At 49.8% G+C, this 21,299-nt stretch overlaps 1 protein-coding gene across 1 annotated transcript in view; it reads left to right on the top strand.

The window, feature by feature from the left end:
- zbtb47b (zinc finger and BTB domain containing 47b) overlaps nucleotides 1–17,772 on the top strand; it is a 64,837-nt gene extending 47,065 nt beyond the window's left edge. Inside the window, exon 2 of the mRNA XM_029755068.1 lies at nucleotides 16,178–17,772. Coding sequence (XP_029610928.1) covers nucleotides 16,178–16,602 — 425 coding nt within the window. The 3' untranslated portion in view covers nucleotides 16,603–17,772. The remainder of the gene's footprint in view (nucleotides 1–16,177) is intronic.
- Nucleotides 17,773–21,299: the final 3,527 nt, after the last annotated feature.

A 21,299-nucleotide genomic window follows, 5' to 3' on the forward strand; every position in this document is an offset into this window, starting at 1 on the left:
AGGAGGCAGGTAGCCTAGTGGTTAGAGGAGGCAGGTAGCCTAGTAGTTAGAGGAGGCAGGTAGCTAGTGGTTAGAGGAGGGGGAGCCTATTGGTTAGAGGAGGAGGCGGGTAGCGTAGTGGTTAGAGGAGGCGGGTAGCCGATGGTTAGAGAGGAAGGTAGCCTAGTGGTTAGAGGAGGCGGTAGCCTAGTGGTTAGAGGAGACAGGTAGCCTAGTGGTTAGAGGAGGCAGGTAGCCTAGTGGTTAGAGGAGGCAGGTAATCTAGTGGTTAGAGGAGGCAGGTAGCCTAGTGGTTAGAGGCAGGTAGCCTAGTGGTTAGAGGAGGCAGGTAGCCTAGTGGTTAGAGGAGGCAGGTAGGCTAGTGGTTAGAGGAGGCAGGTAGCCTAGTGGTTAGAGGAGGCAGGTAGACTAGTGGTTAGAGGAGGCAGGTAGCCTAGTGGTTAGAGGAGGCATGTAGCCTAGTGGTTAGAAGAGGCAGGTAGCCTAGTGGTTAGAGGCAGGTAGCCTAGTGGTTAGAGGAGGCAGGTAGCCTAGTGGTTGGAGGAGGCAATTAGCCTAGTGGTTAGAGGAGGCGGGTAGCCTAGTGGTTAGAGGAGGCAGGTAGCCTAGTGGTTAGAGGGGCAGGTAGCCTAGTGGTTAGAGGAGGCAGGTAGCCTAGTGGTTAGAGTAGACAGGTAGGCTAGTGGTTAGAGGAGGAGGCAGGTAGCCTAGTGGTTAGAAGCAGGTAGCCTAGTGGTTAGAGGAGGCAGGTAGCCTAGTGGTTAGAGGAGGCAGGTAGACTAGTGGTTAGAGGAGGCAGGTAGCCTAGTGGTTAGAGGAGGCAGGTAGCCTAGTGGTTAGAGGAGGAGGTAGCCTAGTGGTTAGAGGAGGCAGGTAGCCTAGTGGTTAGAGGAGGCAGGTAGCCTAGTGGTTAGAGTAGACAGGTAGGCTAGTGGTTAGAGGAGGAGGCGGGTAGCCTAGTGGTTAGAGGAGGCAGGTAGCCTAGTGGTTAGAGGAGGAGGCTGGTAGCCTAGTGGTTAGAGGAGGCAGGTAGCCTAGTGGTTAGAGGAGGCAGGCAGCCTAGTGGTTAGAGGAGGAGGCGGGTAGCCTAGTGGTTAGAGGAGGCAGGTAGCCTATTGGTTAGAGGAGACAGGTAGCCTAGTGGTTAGAGGAGGCAGGTAGCCTAGTTATTAGAGGAGGCGGGTAGCCTAGTGGTTAGAGGAGGCAGGTAGCCTAGTGGTTAGAGGAGGCAGGTAGCCTAGTGGTTAGAGGTGGCAGGTAGCCTAGTGGTTAGAGGAGGCAGGTAGCCTAGTGGTTAGAGGAGGCAGGTAGCCTAGTAGTTAGAGGAGGCAGGTAGCCTAGTGGTTAGAGGAGGCAGGTAGCCTAGTGGTTAGAGGAGGCAGGTAGCCTAGTGGTTAGAGGGGCAGGTAGCCTAGTGGTTAGAGGAGGCAGGTAGCCTAGTGGTTAGAGGAGGCAGGTAGCCTAGTGGTTAGAGGAGGCAGGTAGCCTAGTGGTTAGAGGAGGCAGGTAGCCTAGTGGATAGAGGAGGCAGGTAGCCTAGTGGTTAGAGGAGGCAGGTAGCCTAGTGGTTAGAGGAGGCAGGTAGCCTAGTAGTTAGAGGAGGCAGGTAGCCTAGTGGTTAGAGGAGGCGGGTAGCCTATTGGTTAGAGGAGGAGGCGGGTAGCGTAGTGGTTAGAGGAGGCGGGTAGCCTAGTGGTTAGAGGAGGCAGGTAGCCTAGTGGTTAGAGGAGGCAGGTAGCCTAGTGGTTAGAGGAGACAGGTAGCCTAGTGGTTAGAGGAGGCAGGTAGCCTAGTGGTTAGAGGAGGCAGGTAATCTAGTGGTTAGAGGAGGCAGGTAGCCTAGTGGTTAGAGGCAGGTAGCCTAGTGGTTAGAGGAGGCAGGTAGCCTAGTGGTTAGAGGAGGCAGGTAGCCTAGTGGTTAGAGGCAGGTAGCCTAGTGGTTAGAGGAGGCAGGTAGCCTAGTGGTTAGAGGAGGCAGGTAGACTTGTGGTTAGAGGAGGCAGGTAGCCTAGTGGTTAGAGGAGGCAGGTAGCCTAGTGGTTAGAGGAGGCAGGTAGCCTAGTGGTTAGAGGAGGCAGGTAGCCTAGTGGTTAGAGGAGGCGGGTAGCCTAGTGGTTAGAGGAGGCAGGTAGCCTAGTGGTTAGAGGGGCAGGTAGCCTAGTGGTTAGAGGAGGCAGGTAGCCTAGTGGTTAGAGTAGACAGGTAGGCTAGTGGTTAGAGGAGGAGGCGGGTAGCCTAGTGGTTAGAGGAGGCAGGTAGCCTAGTGGTTAGAGGAGGAGGCTGGTAGCCTAGTGGTTAGAGGAGGCAGGTAGCCTAGTGGTTAGAGGAGGCAGGCAGCCTAGTGGTTAGAGGAGGAGGCGGGTAGCCTAGTGGTTAGAGGAGGCAGGTAGCCTATTGGTTAGAGGAGACAGGTAGCCTAGTGGTTAGAGGAGGCAGGTAGCCTAGTGGTTAGAGGAGGCGGGTAGCCTAGTGGTTAGAGGAGGCAGGTAGCCTAGTGGTTAGAGGAGGCAGGTAGCCTAGTGGTTAGAGGTGGCAGGTAGCCTAGTGGTTAGAGGAAGCAGGTAGCCTAGTGGTTAGAGGATGCAGGTAGCCTAGTGGTTAGAGGAGGCAGGTAGCCTAGTGGTTAGAGGAGGCAGGTAGCCTAGTGGTTAGAGGAGGCAGGTAGCCTAGTGGTTAGAGGGGCAGGTAGCCTAGTGGTTAGAGGAGGCAGGTAGCCTAGTGGTTAGAGGAGGCAGGTAGCCTAGTGTTTAGAGGAGGCAGGTAGCCTAGTGGTTAGAGGAGGCAGGTAGCCTAGTTGTTAGAGGAGGCAGGTAGCCTAGTGGTTAGAGGAGGCAGGTAGCCTAGTGGTTAGAGGGGCAGGTAGCCTAGTGGTTAGAGGAGTCAGGTAGCCTAGTGGTTAGAGTAGACAGGTAGCCTAGTGGTTAGAGGAGGAGGCGGGTAGCCTAGTGGTTAGAGGAGGCAGGTAGCCTAGTGGTTAGAGGAGACAGGTAGCCTAGTGGTTAGAGGAGACAGGTTTATTAGGTTCCTCACGTGGTTAGAGGAAGGACAGGTAGCTAGAGGAGGCGGAGGTATAGCCTAGTGGTTAGGAGGGAGGGAGGGGGTAGCCTAGGTGGTTAGAGGAGGGCAGGGTGCCCTAAGTGGGTTAGAGGAGGCAGGGGTAGCCTAGTGGTTAGAGGTGGAGGCGGGTAGCCTCCTGATGGTTAGAGGACGCCAGGTAGCCCCTAGTGGTTAGAGGGAGGGAGGCGGGTAGCCTAGTGGTTAGAAGAGGAGGCAGGTAGCCTAAGTGGGTAGAGGAGACAGGTAGCCCTAGTGGTTAGAGGAGACAGGTAGCCTAGTGGTTAGAGGAGGCAGGTAGCCTAGTGGTTAGAGGAGGCAGGTAGCCTAGTGGTTAGAGGAGGCGGGTAAGCCTAGTGGTTAGAGGGGGGGCGGGTAGCCTAGTGGTTAGAGGAGGCAGGTTAGCCTAGTGGTTAGAGGAGGGCAGGTAGCTTAGTGGTTAGAGGAGACAGGGTAGCCTAGTGGTTAGAGGAGGCAGGTAGCCTAGTGGTAGAGGAGGCAGGTAGCCTAGTGGTTAGAGGGGCAGGTAGCCTAGTGGTTAGAGGAGGCAGGTAGCCTAGTGGTTAGAGTAGACAGGTAGCCTAGTGGTTAGAGGAGGAGGCGGGTAGCCTAGTAGTTAGAGGAGGCGGGTAGCCTAGTGGTTAGAGGAGGCAGGTAGCCTAGTGGTTAGAGGGGCAGGTAGCCTAGTGGTTAGAGGAGGCAGGTAGCCTAGTGGTTAGAGTAGACAGGTAGCCTAGTGGTTAGAGGAGGAGGCGGGTAGCCTAGTGGTTAGAGGAGGCAGGTAGCCTAGTGGTTAGAGGAGACAGGTAGCCTAGTGGTTAGAGGAGACAGATAGCCTAGTGGTTAGAGGAGGCAGGTAGCCTAGTGGTTAGAGGAGGCAGGTAGCCTAGTGGTTAGAGGAGGCGGGTAGCCTAGTGGTTAGAGGAGGCGGGTAGCCTGGTGGTTAGAGGAGGCGGGTAGCCTAGTGGTTAGAGGTGGCAGGTAGCCTAGTGGTTAGAGGAGGCAGGTAGCCTAGTGGTTAGAGGTGGAGGCGGGTAGCCTAGTGGTTAGAGGAGGCAGGTAGCCTAGTGGTTAGAGGAGGAGGCGGGTAGCCTAGTGGTTAGAGGAAGCAGGTAGCCTAATGGTTAGAGGAGGCAGGTAGCCTAGTGGTTAGAGGTGGAGGCGGGTAGCCTAGTGGTTAGAGGACGCAGGTAGCCTAGTGGTTAGAGGAGGAGGCGGGTAGCCTAGTGGTTAGAGGAGGCAGGTAGCCTAGTGGTTAGAGGAGACAGGTAGCCTAGTGGTTAGAGGAGACAGGTAGCCTAGTGGTTAGAAGAGGCAGGTAGCCTAGTGGTTAGAGGAGGCAGGTAGCCTAGTGGTTAGAGGAGGCGGGTAGCCTAGTGGTTAGAGTGGCGGGTAGCCTAGTGGTTAGAGGAGACAGGTAGCCTAGTGGTTAGAGGAGACAGGTAGCCTAGTGGTTAAGGAGGCAGGTAGCCTAGTGGTTAGAGGAGGCAGGTAGCCTAGTGGTTAGAGGAGGCAGGTAGCCTAGTGGTTAGAGGAGGCAGGTAGCCTAGTGGTTAGAGGAAGCAGGTAGCCTAGTGGTTAGAGGAGGCAGGTAGCCTAGTGGTTAGAGGAGGCAGGTAGCCTAGTGGTTAGAGGAGGCAGGTAGCCTAGTGGTTAGAGGAGGAGGCAGGTAGCCTAGTGGTTAGAGGAGGCAGGTAGCCTAGTGGTTAGAGGAGGCAGGTAGCCTAGTGGTTAGAGGAGGCAGGTAGCCTAGTGGTTAGAGGAGGCAGGTAGCCTAGTGGTTAGAGGAGGTAGGTAGCCTAGTGGTTAGAGGAAGCAGGTAGCCTAGTGGTTAGAGGAGGCAGGTAGCCTAGTGGTTAGAGGAGGCAGGTAGCTTAGTGGTTAGAGGAGACAGGTAGCCTAGTGGTTAGAGGAGGCAGGTAGCCTAGTGGTTAGAGGGGCAGGTAGCCTAGTGGTTAGAGGAGGCAGGTAGCCTAGTGGTTAGAGTAGACAGGTAGCCTAGTGGTTAGAGGAGGAGGCGGGTAGCCTAGTGGTTAGAGGAGGCAGGTAGCCTAGTGGTTAGAGGAGGAGGCGGGTAGCCTAGTGGTTAGAGGAGGCAGGTAGCCTAGTGGTTAGAGGAGACAGGTAGCCTAGTGGTTAGAGGAGGCAGGTAGCCTAGTGGTTAGAGGAGGCGGGTAGCCTAGTGGTTAGAGGAGGCGGGTAGCCTAGTAGTTAGAGGAGGCGGGTAGCCTAGTGGTTAGAGGAGGCGGGTAGCCTAGTGGTTAGAGGAGGCAGGTAGCCTAGTGGTTAGAGGAGGCATGTAGCCTAGTGGTTAGAGGAGACAGGTAGCCTAGTGGTTAGAGGAGGCGGGTAGCCTAGTGGTTAGAGGAGACACGTAGCCTAGTGGTTAGAGGAGACAGGTAGCCTTGTGGTTAGAGGAGAAAGGTAGCCTAGTGGTTAGAGGAGGCAGGTAGCCTAGTGGTTAGAGGAGACAGGTAGCCTAGTGGTTAGAGGAGGCAGGTAGCCTAGTGGTTAGAGGAGGCAGGTAGCCTAGTGGTTAGAGGGGCAGGTAGCCTAGTGGTTAGAGGAGGCAGGTAGCCTAGTGGTTAGAGTAGACAGGTAGCCTAGTAGTTAGAGGAGGCGGGTAGCCTAGTGGTTAGAGGAGGCAGGTAGCCTAGTGGTTAGAGGAGGCAGGTAGCCTAGTGGTTAGAGGAGGCAGGTAGCCTAGTGGTTAGAGGAGGCAGGTAGCCTAGTGGTTAGAGGAAGCAGGTAGCCTAGTGGTTAGAGGAGGCAGGTAGCCTAGTGGTTAGAGGAGGCAGGTAGCCTAGTGGTTAGAGGAGGCAGGTAGCCTAGTGGTTAGAGGAGGAGGCAGGTAGCCTAGTGGTTAGAGGAGGCAGGTAGCCTAGTGGTTAGAGGAGGCAGGTAGCCTAGTGGTTAGAGGAGGCAGGTAGCCTAGTGGTTAGAGGAGGCAGGTAGCCTAGTGGTTAGAGGAGGTAGGTAGCCTAGTGGTTAGAGGAAGCAGGTAGCCTAGTGGTTAGAGGAGGCAGGTAGCCTAGTGGTTAGAGGAGGCAGGTAGCTTAGTGGTTAGAGGAGACAGGTAGCCTAGTGGTTAGAGGAGGCAGGTAGCCTAGTGGTTAGAGGGGCAGGTAGCCTAGTGGTTAGAGGAGGCAGGTAGCCTAGTGGTTAGAGTAGACATGTAGCCTAGTGGTTAGAGGAGGAGGCGGGTAGCCTAGTGGTTAGAGGAGGCAGGTAGCCTAGTGGTTAGAGGAGGAGGCGGGTAGCCTAGTGGTTAGAGGAGGCAGGTAGCCTAGTGGTTAGAGGAGACAGGTAGCCTAGTGGTTAGAGGAGGCAGGTAGCCTAGTGGTTAGAGGAGGCGGGTAGCCTAGTGGTTAGAGGAGGCGGGTAGCCTAGTAGTTAGAGGAGGCGGGTAGCCTAGTGGTTAGAGGAGGCGGGTAGCCTAGTGGTTAGAGGAGGCAGGTAGCCTAGTGGTTAGAGGAGGCATGTAGCCTAGTGGTTAGAGGAGACAGGTAGCCTAGTGGTTAGAGGAGGCGGGTAGCCTAGTGGTTAGAGGAGACACGTAGCCTAGTGGTTAGAGGAGACAGGTAGCCTTGTGGTTAGAGGAGAAAGGTAGCCTAGTGGTTAGAGGAGGCAGGTAGCCTAGTGGTTAGAGGAGACAGGTAGCCTAGTGGTTAGAGGAGGCAGGTAGCCTAATGGTTAGAGGAGGCAGGTAGCCTAGTGGTTAGAGGGGCAGGTAGCCTAGTGGTTAGAGGAGGCAGGTAGCCTAGTGGTTAGAGTAGACAGGTAGCCTAGTAGTTAGAGGAGGCGGGTAGCCTAGTGGTTAGAGGAGGCAGGTAGCCTAGTGGTTCCGATTTCAAAAAGGCTTTACAGCGAAATCAAAACATTAGATTATGTCAGGAGAGTACCCTGCCAGAAATAATCACATAGCCATTTTCAAAGCATGCATATATGTCACAAAAACCAAAACCACAGCTAAATGCAGCACTAACCTTTGATGATCTTCATCAGATGACACTCCCAGGACATTATGTTATACAATACATGCATGTTTTGTTCAATCAAGTTCATATTTATATAAAAAAAACAGCTTTTTACATTAGCATGTGATGTTCAGAACTAGGATACCCACCGAAAACTTCCGGTGAATTTACTAAATTACTCATGATAAACGTTGACAAAATACATAACAATTTTTTAAAGAATTATAGATACAGAACTCCTTTATGCAATCGCGGTGTCAGATTGTAAAATAGCCTTTCGGCAAAAGCACATTTTGCAATATTCTGAGTACATAGCTCGGCCATCACGGCTAGCTATTTTGACACCCACCAAGTTTGGCCCTCACTAAACTCCGAATTACTATTAGAAAAATTGGATTACCTTTGCTGTTCTTCGTCAGAATGCACTCCCAGTACTTCTACTTCAACAACAAATGTTGTTTTGGTTCCAAATAATCCATAGTTATATTCAAATAGCTCCGTTTTGTTCGTGCGTTCAGGTCAAAATATTCCATTACCGTACTTAGAAGCATTTCAAACGCTGTTTAAAATCAATTTTTATGCTATTTTTCTCGCAAAATAGCGATAATATTCCAACCGGGCAACGTTGTATTCATTCAAAGGCTGAAAGAAAAAAATTGAGAATTCTTGTGAATGCGCATCTCAGTCTCCCTGTCCCCAGGCTGACCACTTACAAACTCTGCTGCTGTTCTTCCCCCAGAGACAGCAGACACCCCATTCCACTTTCTGGCGGCTTTAGAGAGCCAATGGAAGCCTTTGAAAATGTCAAGTTACAGCACAGATGTCAAGTTACAGCGTCCCTCAACTGCCCTCAGAGTAAATATCAGCTCCCTCAGAGTAAATATCAGCTCCCCTCAGAGTAAATATCAGCTCCCCTCAGAGTAAATATCAGCTCCCCTCAGAGTAATTATCAGCGTCCCTCAACTGCACTCAGAGTAAATATCAGCTCCCCTCAGAGTAAATATCAGCTCCCGTCAACTGCCCTCAGAGTAAATATCAGCTCCACTCAGAGTAAATATCAGCTCCCCTCAGCTGCCCTCAGAGTAAATATCAGCTCCACTCATAGTAAATATCAGCTCCCCTCAGAGTAAATATCATCTCCCCTCAACTGCCCTCAGAGTAAATATCAGCTCCCCTCAGCTGCCCTCAGAGTAAATATCAGCTCCCCTCAGAGTAAATATCAGCCCGCTCAGAGAAGCACCACATTGAACTTCACTTAACTTTCCAGAGTTTTCCCCATTACTTAACACTATCAATGTTTCCATTTACTGTGAGAATTGTGATTGAATCAAAGCAATATTAGCCGCTTTCAATGCAACATACCCGAAACAAAACTAACTATGCAAGATATTTTGCAGAACGCATCGGAGTAGGATTCTATTGCATTGATATGCATGGCTCAGCCCATACTCTACACAGACCGGTGAGGCATAACCAATCAGAGCTGCAGTAGGTCAGGCCTATACTCTACACAGACCGGTGAGGCATAACCAATCAGAGCTGCAGTAGGTCAGGCCTATACTCTACACAGACTGGTGAGGCATAACCAATCAGAGCTGCAGTAGGTCAGGCCTATACTCTACACAGACCGGTGAGGCATAACCAATCAGAGCTGCAGTAGGCCTTTTTGCAAATAGACCATTACCATATATGGATCTGTGCCTCTCCCTTTGAACTGGACTGTGTTTACAGCATGAGCGGTCATGAGTAGATGCACTTGTTTTGAGATCAAGCGAGAGCTGCATGTAGCCACGTGTTTACAGTTGTAGATAATTTGTAGTCACCAATGGGGGAGTGATTGCTTCCTACGAGAGCACAAAACGTGGACATTTCTAAGCACCTTTGAAAAGCGAGTCGGATAAAGAGTTTTTTCTTTTGTCTTAAAGGGGCAGTGTTTTATTTTTTTGTCCAAATTTTTATTTTTTTGGTAGTTGTATAAACTAAGTAGCCAATAGACAGTAGCATACTTTGTCTGATTCTCTGTAATAATGGTATGGGAATAATAATGCATTTTATTTTGTAAAGTGGTTTCTTGTCAAACAACATTTTCAGTCCCCTCCTTGTCTAAAGGACAAGTGGATGAACAGGTTAATGTGAAGCTCTGCATGTTTTTCTTCAAAAGTCTCATGGAATGTAGTCCTACATTGAACACCACACATTGGCTGTTACTGTAGGCTGAATGATAGAACAGCTATTTCCATGTTCACATGTTATGGGATGCATTTTCTCCATTGTTTTTGATGGTAGACCACTCTGGTAGGCTTACATTGTGATCAAATAGCCACAGTAGCCTAGTGGACGACTGTCTGAAACTATAGCTTAAAGCGTGTACAGCCTCAGTGTTCACAGTAAAAGTGCACTGGAAGTTGCACAGAATTTTCACAACGTTCAAGTTTGCGCTCAGCAGCCGAAGAAAAAAATGAGATGGAACGTTGGTGATGAATCCAATTTGTTGTCTTAATCTGTTGTGGTCTAGTACTGTGTTTTGCTAGCTAGGGCCATCTACTTTAAGTGTTTCCTGGTTTCCCAGTAGCCTACTTAGTGTGAACTGCTGACTGATCATCATTTGCAGTTAGTTGTTGACACATCAACCATAATGAAGGAGCAGGGCAATTTGTTAGTGTTGTTTTGTTGATAATCAGAGGCTGTATTGGAGGGGTAGTGGTTTCACCTCTCCTTGTCAATCAGTAATTAGTACAAGGAGGTGTGCTCTCCACCTCTGCTAGGCAATTAGCAATTACTGTTAGTTCTTCAGTCTCCCCTGGTTTCTCAGCGCAAGCCGTGTAAGCGGTGGTCGTGTCAGCAAAACTAAGACCGTCTTCGAGGAAGGCTCCACACCACTCTCACTTGATTATTTTACCTAGTTATTTTCTGACGATCTCATTTTGCTCTTTTGTAGCTTTGTCAACTGTGTGCGTTTTCTAAACCTGTTCGCTCTTCTCCCTGTGGGCTTTACAGACGCTCCCCACCCGTTGGCTGCAACTCGTCTAGTTTAGTGTAACCCTGGTGCACAAGCCTTTTGGGAACTGCCCTTCAGTCCCTTGACTGTTTGGCCCTGAGGGGAGACATGGATCTCCCCAGAGAACACTGTTACTCCAGCTGCTCTTTCTCCATCTGACTACGTTTTCTCTCCTAGTCCGAGACCATCTGGTCGTCACGGTGATGGCACCGGGCTACTCATTTCTCCTAAAGTGTAGATGTTCTCTTTTCTTCCTCGCTTACTTGTCCATCTCCTCATTTGATTTAAATCGTGTCACTTGTCCACTCAAGCTTAACATTATTGTCATCTATCGCCAACCAGGTGCCCTTGGAGAGTTCCTCAATGAGCTTGACACCTCGATGAACTCATTTCCTGACGATGGCTCACCGCTCTTAGTACTTGGTGACTTCAACCTCCCGATGTCTGCCTTCGCTAAATTTCTCTCCAACTCTCTCTTTCCCCTCCTTTCCTCTTGACCTCACCCTTTCCCAGTCCCCTCCAACTCACAAGGAATGCAATATGAATGCAATAGGCTTGAGCTCCTCTTTACTAGAGGCCTACTAATCTAACTAAACCCCTCCAGGCTCCCGAGTGGTGCAGCGGTCTAAGCACTGCATCTCAGTCCCTGGTTCGAATCCAGGCTGTATCACATCCAGCCGTGATTGGGAGTCCAATAGGGCGGCGCACAATTGTCCCAGCGTGGTCCGGGTTTGGCCAGAGTAGGCCGTCATAGTTAATAAGAATTTCTTCTTAACTGACTTGATAAATTACTACTTTGTTTCCTTTCCTCCAACACTTAGCCCCTAACCAGATGGTCAAGCGCTGTCGCAATCTTTGCTCGCTCTCCCACTACTCTATCCTCTTCTATCCTATGATCTCTGCCTTCTGATAAGTTCTTCTCCCTCCTGTCTCCTGATTTTTTTTTTTTTTGCCTCTTTGACTCTACTCCTTTCCTCCTGGCCGGCTCGGCCCTCCCCTCCTGCTCCGTGGCTGTGAGGTTGATGACATCCGCTCCTCATTCACTTAGCCTATTGGGTCCAGTGGACTCAGTCACACAGAGCTACTCTACCCCACCTCTTTCTCCCCTCTCTCCAGATGAAGTCCTGCAACTAGTGAGGTCTGGCCATACGACAACCTGCCTGCTCGCCCCCATCTCCGCCTCCGTTCTCCAGATCATCTCTGGAGGCCTTCTCCCATTTTTCTCCCCATCAACTCTTCCCTGGCTGCGTCCACTCATCTAACGTCAAACTATAGACCTGTATCCCTCCTTTCTTTTCTCTCTCCTTTGTTCTCATCCTCCTAGATCTATCCCCTGCCTTTGACACCGTGAACCATCAGATCCTCCTCTCCACCCTCTCAGGGCTGGGTGTCTCAGGCTCTATCAGATCCTCGTCTCAGGGCTGGGTGTCTCAGTCTCTATCAGATCCTCCTCTCAGGGCTGGGTGTCTCTATCAGATCCTCCTCTCCACCCTCTCAGGGCTGGGCGTCTCAGTCTCTATCAGATCCTCCTCTCAGGGCTGGGTGTCTCAGACTCTATCAGATCCTCCTCTCAGGGCTGGGTGTCTCAGGCTCTATCAGATCCTCCTCTCCACCCTCTCAGGGCTGGGCGTCTCTCCACCCTCTCAGGGCTGGGTGTCTCAGACTCTATCAGATCCTCCTCTCAGGGCTGGGTGTCTCAGACTCTATCAGATCCTCCTCTCAGGGCTGGGTGTCTCAGTCTCTATCAGATCCTCCTCTCCACCCTCTCAGGGCTGGGCGTCTCAGACTCTATCAGATCCTCCTCTCCACCCTCTCAGGGCTGGGTGTCTCAGACTCTATCAGATCCTCCTCTCAGGGCTGGGTGTCTCAGACTCTATCAGATCCTCCTCTCAGGGCTGGGTGTCTCAGTCTCTATCAGATCCTCCTCTCCACCCTCTCAGGGCTGGGTGTCTCAGGCTCTATCAGATCCTCCTCTCAGGGCTGGGTGTCTCAGTCTCTATCAGATCCACCCTCTCAGGGCTGGGTGTCTCAGTCTCTATCAGATCCTCCTCTCCGCCCTCTCAGGGCTGGGTGTCTCAGGCTCTATCAGATCCTCCTCTCAGGGCTGGGTGTCTCAGTCTCTATCAGATCCACCCTCTCAGGGCTGGGTGTCTCTATCAGATCCTCTTCTCCACCCTCTCAGGGCTGGGTGTCTCAGACTCTATCAGATCCTCCTCTCAGGGCTGGGTGTCTCAGTCTCTATCAGATCCTCCTCTCAGGGCTGGGTGTCTCAGTCTCTATCAGATCCTCCTCTTCACCCTCTCAGGGCTGGGCGTCTCAGACTCTATCAGATCCTCCTCTCCACCCTCTCAGGGCTGGGCGTCTCAGACTCTATCAGATCCTCCTCTCAGGGCTGGGCGTCTCAGACTCTATCAGATCCTCCTCTCAGGGCTGGGCGTCTCAGACTCTATCAGATCCTCCTCTCCACCCTCTCAGGGCTGGGTGTCTCAGGCTCTATCAGATCCTCCTCTCAGGGCTGGGTGTCTCTATCAGATCCTCCTCTCAGGGCTGGGCGTCTCAGACTCTATCAGATCCTCCTCTCAGGGCTGGGTGTCTCAGTCTCTATCAGATCCTCCTCTCCACCCTCTCAGGGCTGGGTGTCTCAGGCTCTATCAGATCCTCCTCTCCACCCTCTCAGGGCTGGGTGTCCCAGGCTCTATCAGATCCTCCTCTCAGGGCTGGGCGTCTCAGACTCTATCAGATCCTCCTCTCCACCCTCTCAGGGCTGGGCGTCTCAGGCTCTATCAGATCCTCCTCTCAGGGCTGGGCGTCTCAGACTCTATCAGATCCTCCTCTCAGGGCTGGGTGTCTCAGTCTCTATCAGATCCTCCTCTCAGGGCTGGGTGTCTCAGTCTCTATCAGATCCTCCTCTTCACCCTCTCAGGGCTGGGCGTCTCAGACTCTATCAGATCCTCCTCTCCACCCTCTCAGGGCTGGGCGTCTCAGACTCTATCAGATCCTCCTCTCAGGGCTGGGCGTCTCAGACTCTATCAGATCCTCCTCTCAGGGCTGGGCGTCTCAGACTCTATCAGATCCTCCTCTCCACCCTCTCAGGGCTGGGTGTCTCAGGCTCTATCAGATCCTCCTCTCAGGGCTGGGTGTCTCTATCAGATCCTCCTCTCAGGGCTGGGCGTCTCAGACTCTATCAGATCCTCCTCTCAGGGCTGGGTGTCTCAGTCTCTATCAGATCCTCCTCTCCACCCTCTCAGGGCTGGGTGTCTCAGGCTCTATCAGATCCTCCTCTCCACCCTCTCAGGGCTGGGTGTCCCAGGCTCTATCAGATCCTCCTCTCAGGGCTGGGCGTCTCAGACTCTATCAGATCCTCCTCTCCACCCTCTCAGGGCTGGGCGTCTCAGGCTCTATCAGATCCTCCTCTCAGGGCTGGGTGTCTCAGACTCTATCAGATCCTCCTCTCCACCCTCTCAGGGCTGGGTGTCTCAGTCTCTATCAGATCCTCCTCTCCACCCTCTCAGGGCTGGGTGTCTCAGTCTCTATCAGATTCTCCTCTCCACCCTCTCAGGACTGGGTGTGACCTTGGTGTGACTCTGCAAACATCAAAGCAGCGACTTACTCCTGCAGGTTAATGCTCTACAACATCCATAGAGTACGACCCTATCTCACACAGGAAGCGGCGCAGGTCCTAATCCAGGCACTCATCATCTCCAGTCTGGACCACTGCAACTCTCTGTTGGCTGGGCTCCCCACATGTGTCATCAAACCCCTGTAACTTATTCAGAACGTAGTAGCCCGCCTCGTTTTCAACCTTCCCAAGTTCTCTCATGTCACCCCGTTCCTCCGCACACCAAGAGGAACTGCCCCTCCCTACCTTCAGGCTATGCTCAAACCCTACACCATGTGCACTCCGTTCTGCCACCTCTGGCCTCTTAGCCCCCTACGGAGGGCAGCTCCTGCTCAGTCCAGTCCAAAGTCTTCTCGGTCCTGGCACCCCTGCAGTTAGGACATCAGAGTCCCTGCCCATCTTCTGAAAGCATCTCTCGACCTCACCTTAACCCCCCCCTTCCTCCCGGTATGTTCTGGACTGGGAGACCGTAAAGAGACCTCTGGTGGCATGTCATGGATGTCTGAGCTGTGTGCTAGTAGTTTAAACAGACAGCGTCATGCATTCAACATGTCAATACTTCTCACAAATACAAGTAGTGATGAAGTCAATCTCTGATAATGTCAAAAGCTGCAGTCTAACAAGACAGCTCCCACAATCTTTCTATTATGCATTTTTCCCAGACAATCATCAGTCAATTGTTAAAGTGCTGAAAATCTGTTAATTAGATTTTTTTTAAATGGTTTACTAATTGTTGGTAACAGTGATTAGTCTGCTGTTTGAGCCAGCACCAAGGGTGCTTTGCTATTATTGGGTAGTGGAATGACTTTTGATTCCCTCCAAATAGGAGTGGCAATATAGTCTGCTATCATCGTCCAAGTTGTCAGACCCCGGTGGCTTGTCATTTCTGATAGATCTCTTCCACACTCACTTTACAATGCTTGTCTTTCATAATTTGGTCAGTTATGCATGGATGTGTTGTTTTAGAATTAGTTGTCGGCATTTCATGCCTAAATTTGCTTGTCTTGCCAATGAAAAAAAAACACATTTTGTGACGAATGAGCCATCTGATTCAGTGAATGATGGAGCAGAGTTGGCTTTGTTTGCCCAAGATTTCATTGAAGGAGCTCCAAAGCTTTTTACTATCATTCTCGTTGTAATTTCTCATCAATCCAAGGGGATTTAACTTATTTAACTTGTTTTTTTTACGGTCATTTTCTTAATGGGTTTATGCTTATTAGTAACTTCAAGGACCAATTTCATAAATGTGTCAAGTATGATGTCTGGTTGCTCCTCATAACACACCACAGACCAGCAAATATTATTTACATCTTCAAATTAGGAATCACGACAACACTTAGTGTATGACCTGTTATACGCTATATAAAAGACCGTGCTTCTACATCTGCATTGCTTTGCTGTTTGGGGTTTTAGGCTGGGTTTCTGTATAAGCACTTTGTGACATCTAGTGATGTAAAAAGGGCTTTATAAAAAAAGGTATTTGCTATATTAGGCCCAGCCTTTAGAAGTTTGGTTTTCCTAGATATGGCTACTATAATCACTACTACATCCGATGGATGTGGATCTGCTTGTCTTGCCAGACTCATGCCTCTCCCTTGAGATGAATGAGCTAGCCAATGTTACCCCTGCTTCAGGCCTATTACCTACGGATGTTTCCGTTCCAGCCCTCGTCCCGATCCCAGTGATGCAAATAGTCTGGGTGGCCATTTGATTAGCTGTTCAGGAGTCTTATGGCTTGGGGGTAGAAGCTGTTTAAGAGCCTCTTGGACCTAGACTTGGCGCTCTGATACCGCTTGCCGTGCAGTAGCAGAGAGAACAGTCTATGACTAGGGTGGCTGGGGCCTTTGACAATTTTTAGGGCGTTCCTCTGACACCGCCTGGTGTAGAGGTCCTGGATGGCAGAAAGTTTGGCCCCGGTGATGTACTGGGCCATATGCACTACCCTCTGCAGTGCCTTGCAGTCGGAGGCCGAGCAGTTTCCATACCAGGCAGTGATGCAACCAGTCAGGATGCTCTCGATGGTGCAGCTGTAGAACCTTTTGAGGATCTGAGGACCCATGTCAAACCTTTTCAGTCTCCTGAGGGGGAATAGGTTTTGTTGTGCCCTCTTCACGACTGTCTTGGTGTGCTCAGCCGGAGTGAGGGCTACATCCAAACCCCGGGTCACCACGTTCTTTAGGGCAGATTTCTTCAGCGTTAGTAATTAGTAAAGATTGAACCTGAACCAGGTTGCAGGCACTGGTTACAGTTTGAAGATTTTTCTTGAGTGGGCAGCTTGATGAAAGCCAGTCAATATTTAGGTCAACCAGAAAATATACCTCTATGTTGATATCACATACATTATCAACCATTTCACACATATTATCCAGATACGGACTGTTAGCACTAGCTAGCTGTCTTTTGTGATTTGTGTTTGTGTTGACTTGTGTTTCCGTCAGCTTCAACTTAGTATCTAATTCTAGTGGGGGTTTTTTTGTCTTTGTTGTGCTAGTCCATAATGTGTGTTCTCCCTCCTTCCCTCCTTCTTAGGAGAGAAGCCGTATATCTGTGAGATCTGTGGGAAGAGTTTCACCAGTCGTCCCAACATGAAGCGCCACCGTCGGACCCATACGGGGGAGAAGCCGTACCCCTGCGAGGTGTGTGGTCAGAGGTTCCGTTTCTCCAACATGCTCAAGGCCCACAAGGAGAAGTGCATCCGGGTCAGCAACCCCGTGGTAACCGACAACAACGACTCGCTGGGCGTCGACCCCCCCTCCCCGACTGTTTCTGCGGACCCTGCTGCGATTGGTCAGGTGGTTTTAGGGGCGGTGCTCCCGGGGGCAATGCACCACCATGCCACGCCCCACTCCCTCCCTCTGATCCACTCCCTAGGGGGGCTGCCCCACACCCCCGCGCCCCACCTCCCCCTCCTCCACCCCTCTTCTTTGGCAGGATGGGCTCCGACATCTAGCTAACGCACTCCGCTCTGCTAACAGATCAGACCGCTAGCATCCATCTACGGTACAACGCTCTGCTAACAGACTGCTAGCATCCATCTACTCTACAACACTCTGCTAACAGATCAGACCGCTAGCATCCATCTACTCTACAACACTCTGCTAACAGATCAGACCGCTAGCATCCATCTACTCTACAACACTCTGCTAACAGATCAGACCGCTAGCATCCATCTACGGTACAACACTCTGCTAACAGACTGCTAGCATCCATCTACGGTACAACGCTCTGCTAACAGACTGCTAGCATCCATCTACTCTACAACGCTCTGCTAACAGATCAGACCGCTAGCATCCATCTACTCTACAACGCTCTGCTAACAGACTGCTAGCATCCATCTACTCTACAACACTCTGCTAACAGACCGCTAGCATCCATCTACTCTACAACGCTCTGCTAACAGACTGCTAGCATCCATCTACTCTACAACGCTCTGCGAACAGACTGCTAGCATCCATCTACTCTACAACACTCTGCTAACAGACTGCTAGCATCCATCTACTCTACAACGCTCTGCTAACAGACTGCTAGCATCCATCTACTCTACAACACTCTGCTAACAGACCGCTAGCATCCATCTACTCTACAACGCTCTGCTAACAGACTGCTAGCATCCATCTACTCTACAACACTCTGCTAACAGACTGCTAGCATCCATCTACTCTACAGAACTCTGCTAACAGACTGCTAGCATCCATCTACAGAACTCTGCTAACAGACTGCTAGCATCCATCTATTCTACAACGCTCTGCTAACAGACTGCTAGCATCCATCTATTCTACAACGCTCTGCTAACAGACTGCTAGCATCCAGTCAGCCAACCCCCTCTGGACCCCCTGAAGTACTCAGACTATCTATGAGAGGAGGGGGATTTACAGGAGCGGAGCGAGACATGGATGGAAGGAGGATTCCTTCATATAACCACATCGCATCTTTTCTTGGCCCTGGTTTCTATGTGGATTCTGCAGTCTGAAGAGGTGAAGGATCATATAGAGGCTTGTTGTAACATATACAGTATACATACATACACCTACAAATATGGGAATGTTTTACTGTGTTGAATAGGTCACTTCTGCCCTGGTCGTTCAGAGTTCAGAGGGACATGTAAAATGACAACATATATTACATCTGTCGTTTCATTGTTTTCATTCTGCTTACCACAAAGCCACACCCTTTAATAAGGCCCTGCTTGTAGCACAATGTAACATTGCTCAGATTAACACCTCCTCAGACAAACTAGTTACTGGGGAGATTAATAACCCCTTCTCATATTAACTAGCTGTTTACTGGGTTAATTCTGGGGCCTAAACTCCTCCCTAGTTGGTCTGTGTGGAATGAGTTCTCTACAGAAGGTTATATGTGGAACGAGTTCTGTCTGACAGAAGGTTCTAGGTGTTCTGCGTGGAATGAGTTCTCTACAGAAGGTTATATGTGGAAAGATTTCTGTCTGACAGAAGGTTCTAGGTGTTCTGTGTGGAATGAGTTCTCTACAGAAGGTTATATGTGGAACGATTTCTGTCTGACAGAAGGTTCTAGGTGTTCTGCGTGGAATGAGTTCTCTACAGAAGGTTGTATGTGGAACGATTTCTGTCTGACAGAAGGTTCTAGGTGTTCTGCGTGGAAAGAGTTCTCTACAGAAGGTTATATGTGGACCGATTTCTGTCTGACAGAAGGTTCTAGGTGTTCTGCGTGGAATGAGTTCTCCACAGAAGGTTCTAGGTGTTCTGCGTGGAATGAGTTCTCTACAGAAGGTTATATGTGGAACGATTTCTGTCTGACAGAAGGTTCTAGGTGTTCTGCGTGGAATGAGTTCTCTACAGAAGGTTATATGTGGAACGATTTCTGTCTGACAGAAGGTTCTAGGTGTTCTGCGTGGAAAGAGTTCTCTACAGAAGGTTATATGTGGACCGATTTCTGTCTGACAGAAGGTTCTAGGTGTTCTGCGTGGAATGAGTTCTCCACAGAAGGTTCTAGGTGTTCTGCGTGGAATGAGTTCTCTACAGAAGGTTATATGTGGAATGATTTCTGTCTGACAGAAGGTTCTAGGTGTTCTGCGTGGAATGAGTTCTTTACAGAAGGTTATATGTGGAACGATTTCTGTCTGACAGAAGGTTCTAGGTGTTCTGCGTGGAAAGAGTTCTCTACAGAAGGTTATATGTGGACCGATTTCTGTCTGACAGAAGGTTCTAGGTGTTCTGCGTGGAAAGAGTTCTCCACAGAAGGTTCTAGGTGTTCTGTGTGGAATGAGTTCTCTACAGAAGGTTATATGTGGACCGATTTCTGTCTGACAGAAGGTTCTAGGTGTTCTGCGTGGAATGAGTTCTCCACAGAAGGTTCTAGGTGTTCTGCGTGGAATGAGTTCTCTACAGAAGGTTATATGTGGAACGATTTCTGTCTGACAGAAGGTTCTAGGTGTTCTGCGTGGAATGAGTTCTTTACAGAAGGTTATATGTGGAACGATTTCTGTCTGACAGAAGGTTCTCGGTGTTCTGTGTGGAATGAGTTCTCTACTAAAGGTTTTAGGTGTTCTGTGTACAGTGAGTTCTCTCTGAAAGTTTACCTCTGTCCTAACAGAGGTATATTGTGCCAGACGTCTCCTGCAGATCCCTGTCTCTCTCCTCTCCTCATCCTCCTCTCCCCCACCCTTCTCTCTCCACCCCTCCTCTATCGTCCTCCTCTCTCCGTCCCCCATCTTCAGACGTCTCCTGCAGAGCCCTGTCTCTCTCCTGTCCTCACCAGAGGTTTCCTGCAGAGCCCTGTCTCTCTCCTGTCCTCACCAGAGGTTTCCTGCAGAGCCCTGTCTCTCTCCTGTCCTCACCAGAGGTTTCCTGCAGAGCCCTGTCTCTCTCCTGTCCTCACCAGAGGTTTCCTGCATAGCCCTCTCTCCTCATCCTCATCTCCCTTCTCTCTTTCCCTCCTCTTCAGACGTCTCCTGCAGAGCCCTGTCTCTCTTCTCCTCTCCCTCTATCCTCCTCTCTCCTCTTCTCCTCCTCACAGTGAATGGACTATATTAGCCATCAGAACAGAACAGACCAACTGGATAGAACCATCATTCTCTTAGCCAACTGAAGATGAAGCAAACTGTTCTTCTGATCTGTCTGTTAAAACACGTATCTGGCATCGCAATAACCAACTCCTGTGAGCTCACCTGCTAGTGGGATTATTCTAAAGCCTCTAAAATCAATCCTGCATCTTATTTTCAACCTTAGTGATATTTAAGATGTACTCTTTTTTGTGTGTTAAATGTTAAAATTGTGACAGTTTGTGTAATTTGTGTGTGGCAACATTATGCCATTATGTAAGGTGTTTTAGAAGGTTATGACTAGCCAGTCACAATAGAAAGGTAATGACTAGCCAGTCACAATAGAAAGGTAATGACTAGCCAGTCACAATGGAAAGGTAATGACTAGCCAGTCACAATGGAAAGGTAATGACTAGCCAGTCATAATGGAAAGGTAATGACTAGCCAGTCACAATGGAAAGGTAATGACTAGCCAGTCACAATGGAAAGGTAATGACTAGCCAGTCACAATGGAAAGGTAATGACTAGCCAGTCACAATGGAAAGGTAATGACTAGCCAGTCACATTGGAAAGGTAATGACTAGCCAGTCACAATGGAAAGGTAATGACTAGCCAGTCACATTGGAAAGGTAATGACTAGCCAGTCACAATAGAAAGGTAATGACTAGCCAGTCACAATGGAAAGGTAATGACTAGCCAGTCACAATGGAAAGGTAATGACTAGCCAGTCATAATGGAAAGGTAATGACTAGCCAGTCACATTGGAAAGGTAATGACTAGCCAGTCACAATGGAAAGGTAATGACTAGCCAGTCACAATGGAAAGGTAATGACTAGCCAGTCACAATGGAAAGGTAATGACTAGCCAGTCACAATAGAAAGGTAATGACTAGCCAGTCACAATAGAAAGGTAATGACTAGCCAGTCACAATAGAAAGGTAATGACTAGCCAGTCACAATAGAAAGGTAATGACTAGCCAGTCACAATGGAAAGGTAATGACTAGCCAGTCACATTGGAAAGGTAATGACTAGCCAGTCACAATAGAAAGGTAATGACTAGCCAGTCACAATGGAAAGGTAATGACTAGCCAGTCACAATGGAAAGGTAATGACTAGCCAGTCACAATGGAAAGGTAATGACTAGCCAGTCATAATGGAAAGGTAATGACTAGCCAGTCACATTGGAAAGGTAATGACTAGCCAGTCACAATGGAAAGGTAATGACTAGCCAGTCACAATGGAAAGGTAATGACTAGCCAGTCACAATAGAAAGGTAATGACTAGCCAGTCACAATGGAAAGGTAATGACTAGCCAGTCACAATGGAAAGGTAATGACTAGCCAGTCACAATAGAAAGGTAATGACTAGCCAGTCACAACAGAAAGGTAATGACTAGCCAGTCACAATAGAAAGGTAATGACTAGCCAGTCACAATGGAAAGGTAATGACTAGCCAGTCAATTTTGCAGTGCACAGGAGAATGTAGTAAAGTGCGCGTGTGTGTATGTAACTACCAGAGACGTGTGTGTGTGTGTGTGTGTGTGTGTGTGTGTGTGTGTGTGTGTGTAACTTCCAGAGACGGATGAGTAAAGGTGTGAAACAGTCAATCTGACCCTGAATAAATGAACAATCA

This window comes from Salmo trutta, chromosome 6 (genome assembly GCF_901001165.1).
Source record: "Salmo trutta chromosome 6, fSalTru1.1, whole genome shotgun sequence".
Lineage (NCBI taxonomy): Eukaryota > Metazoa > Chordata > Actinopteri > Salmoniformes > Salmonidae > Salmo > Salmo trutta.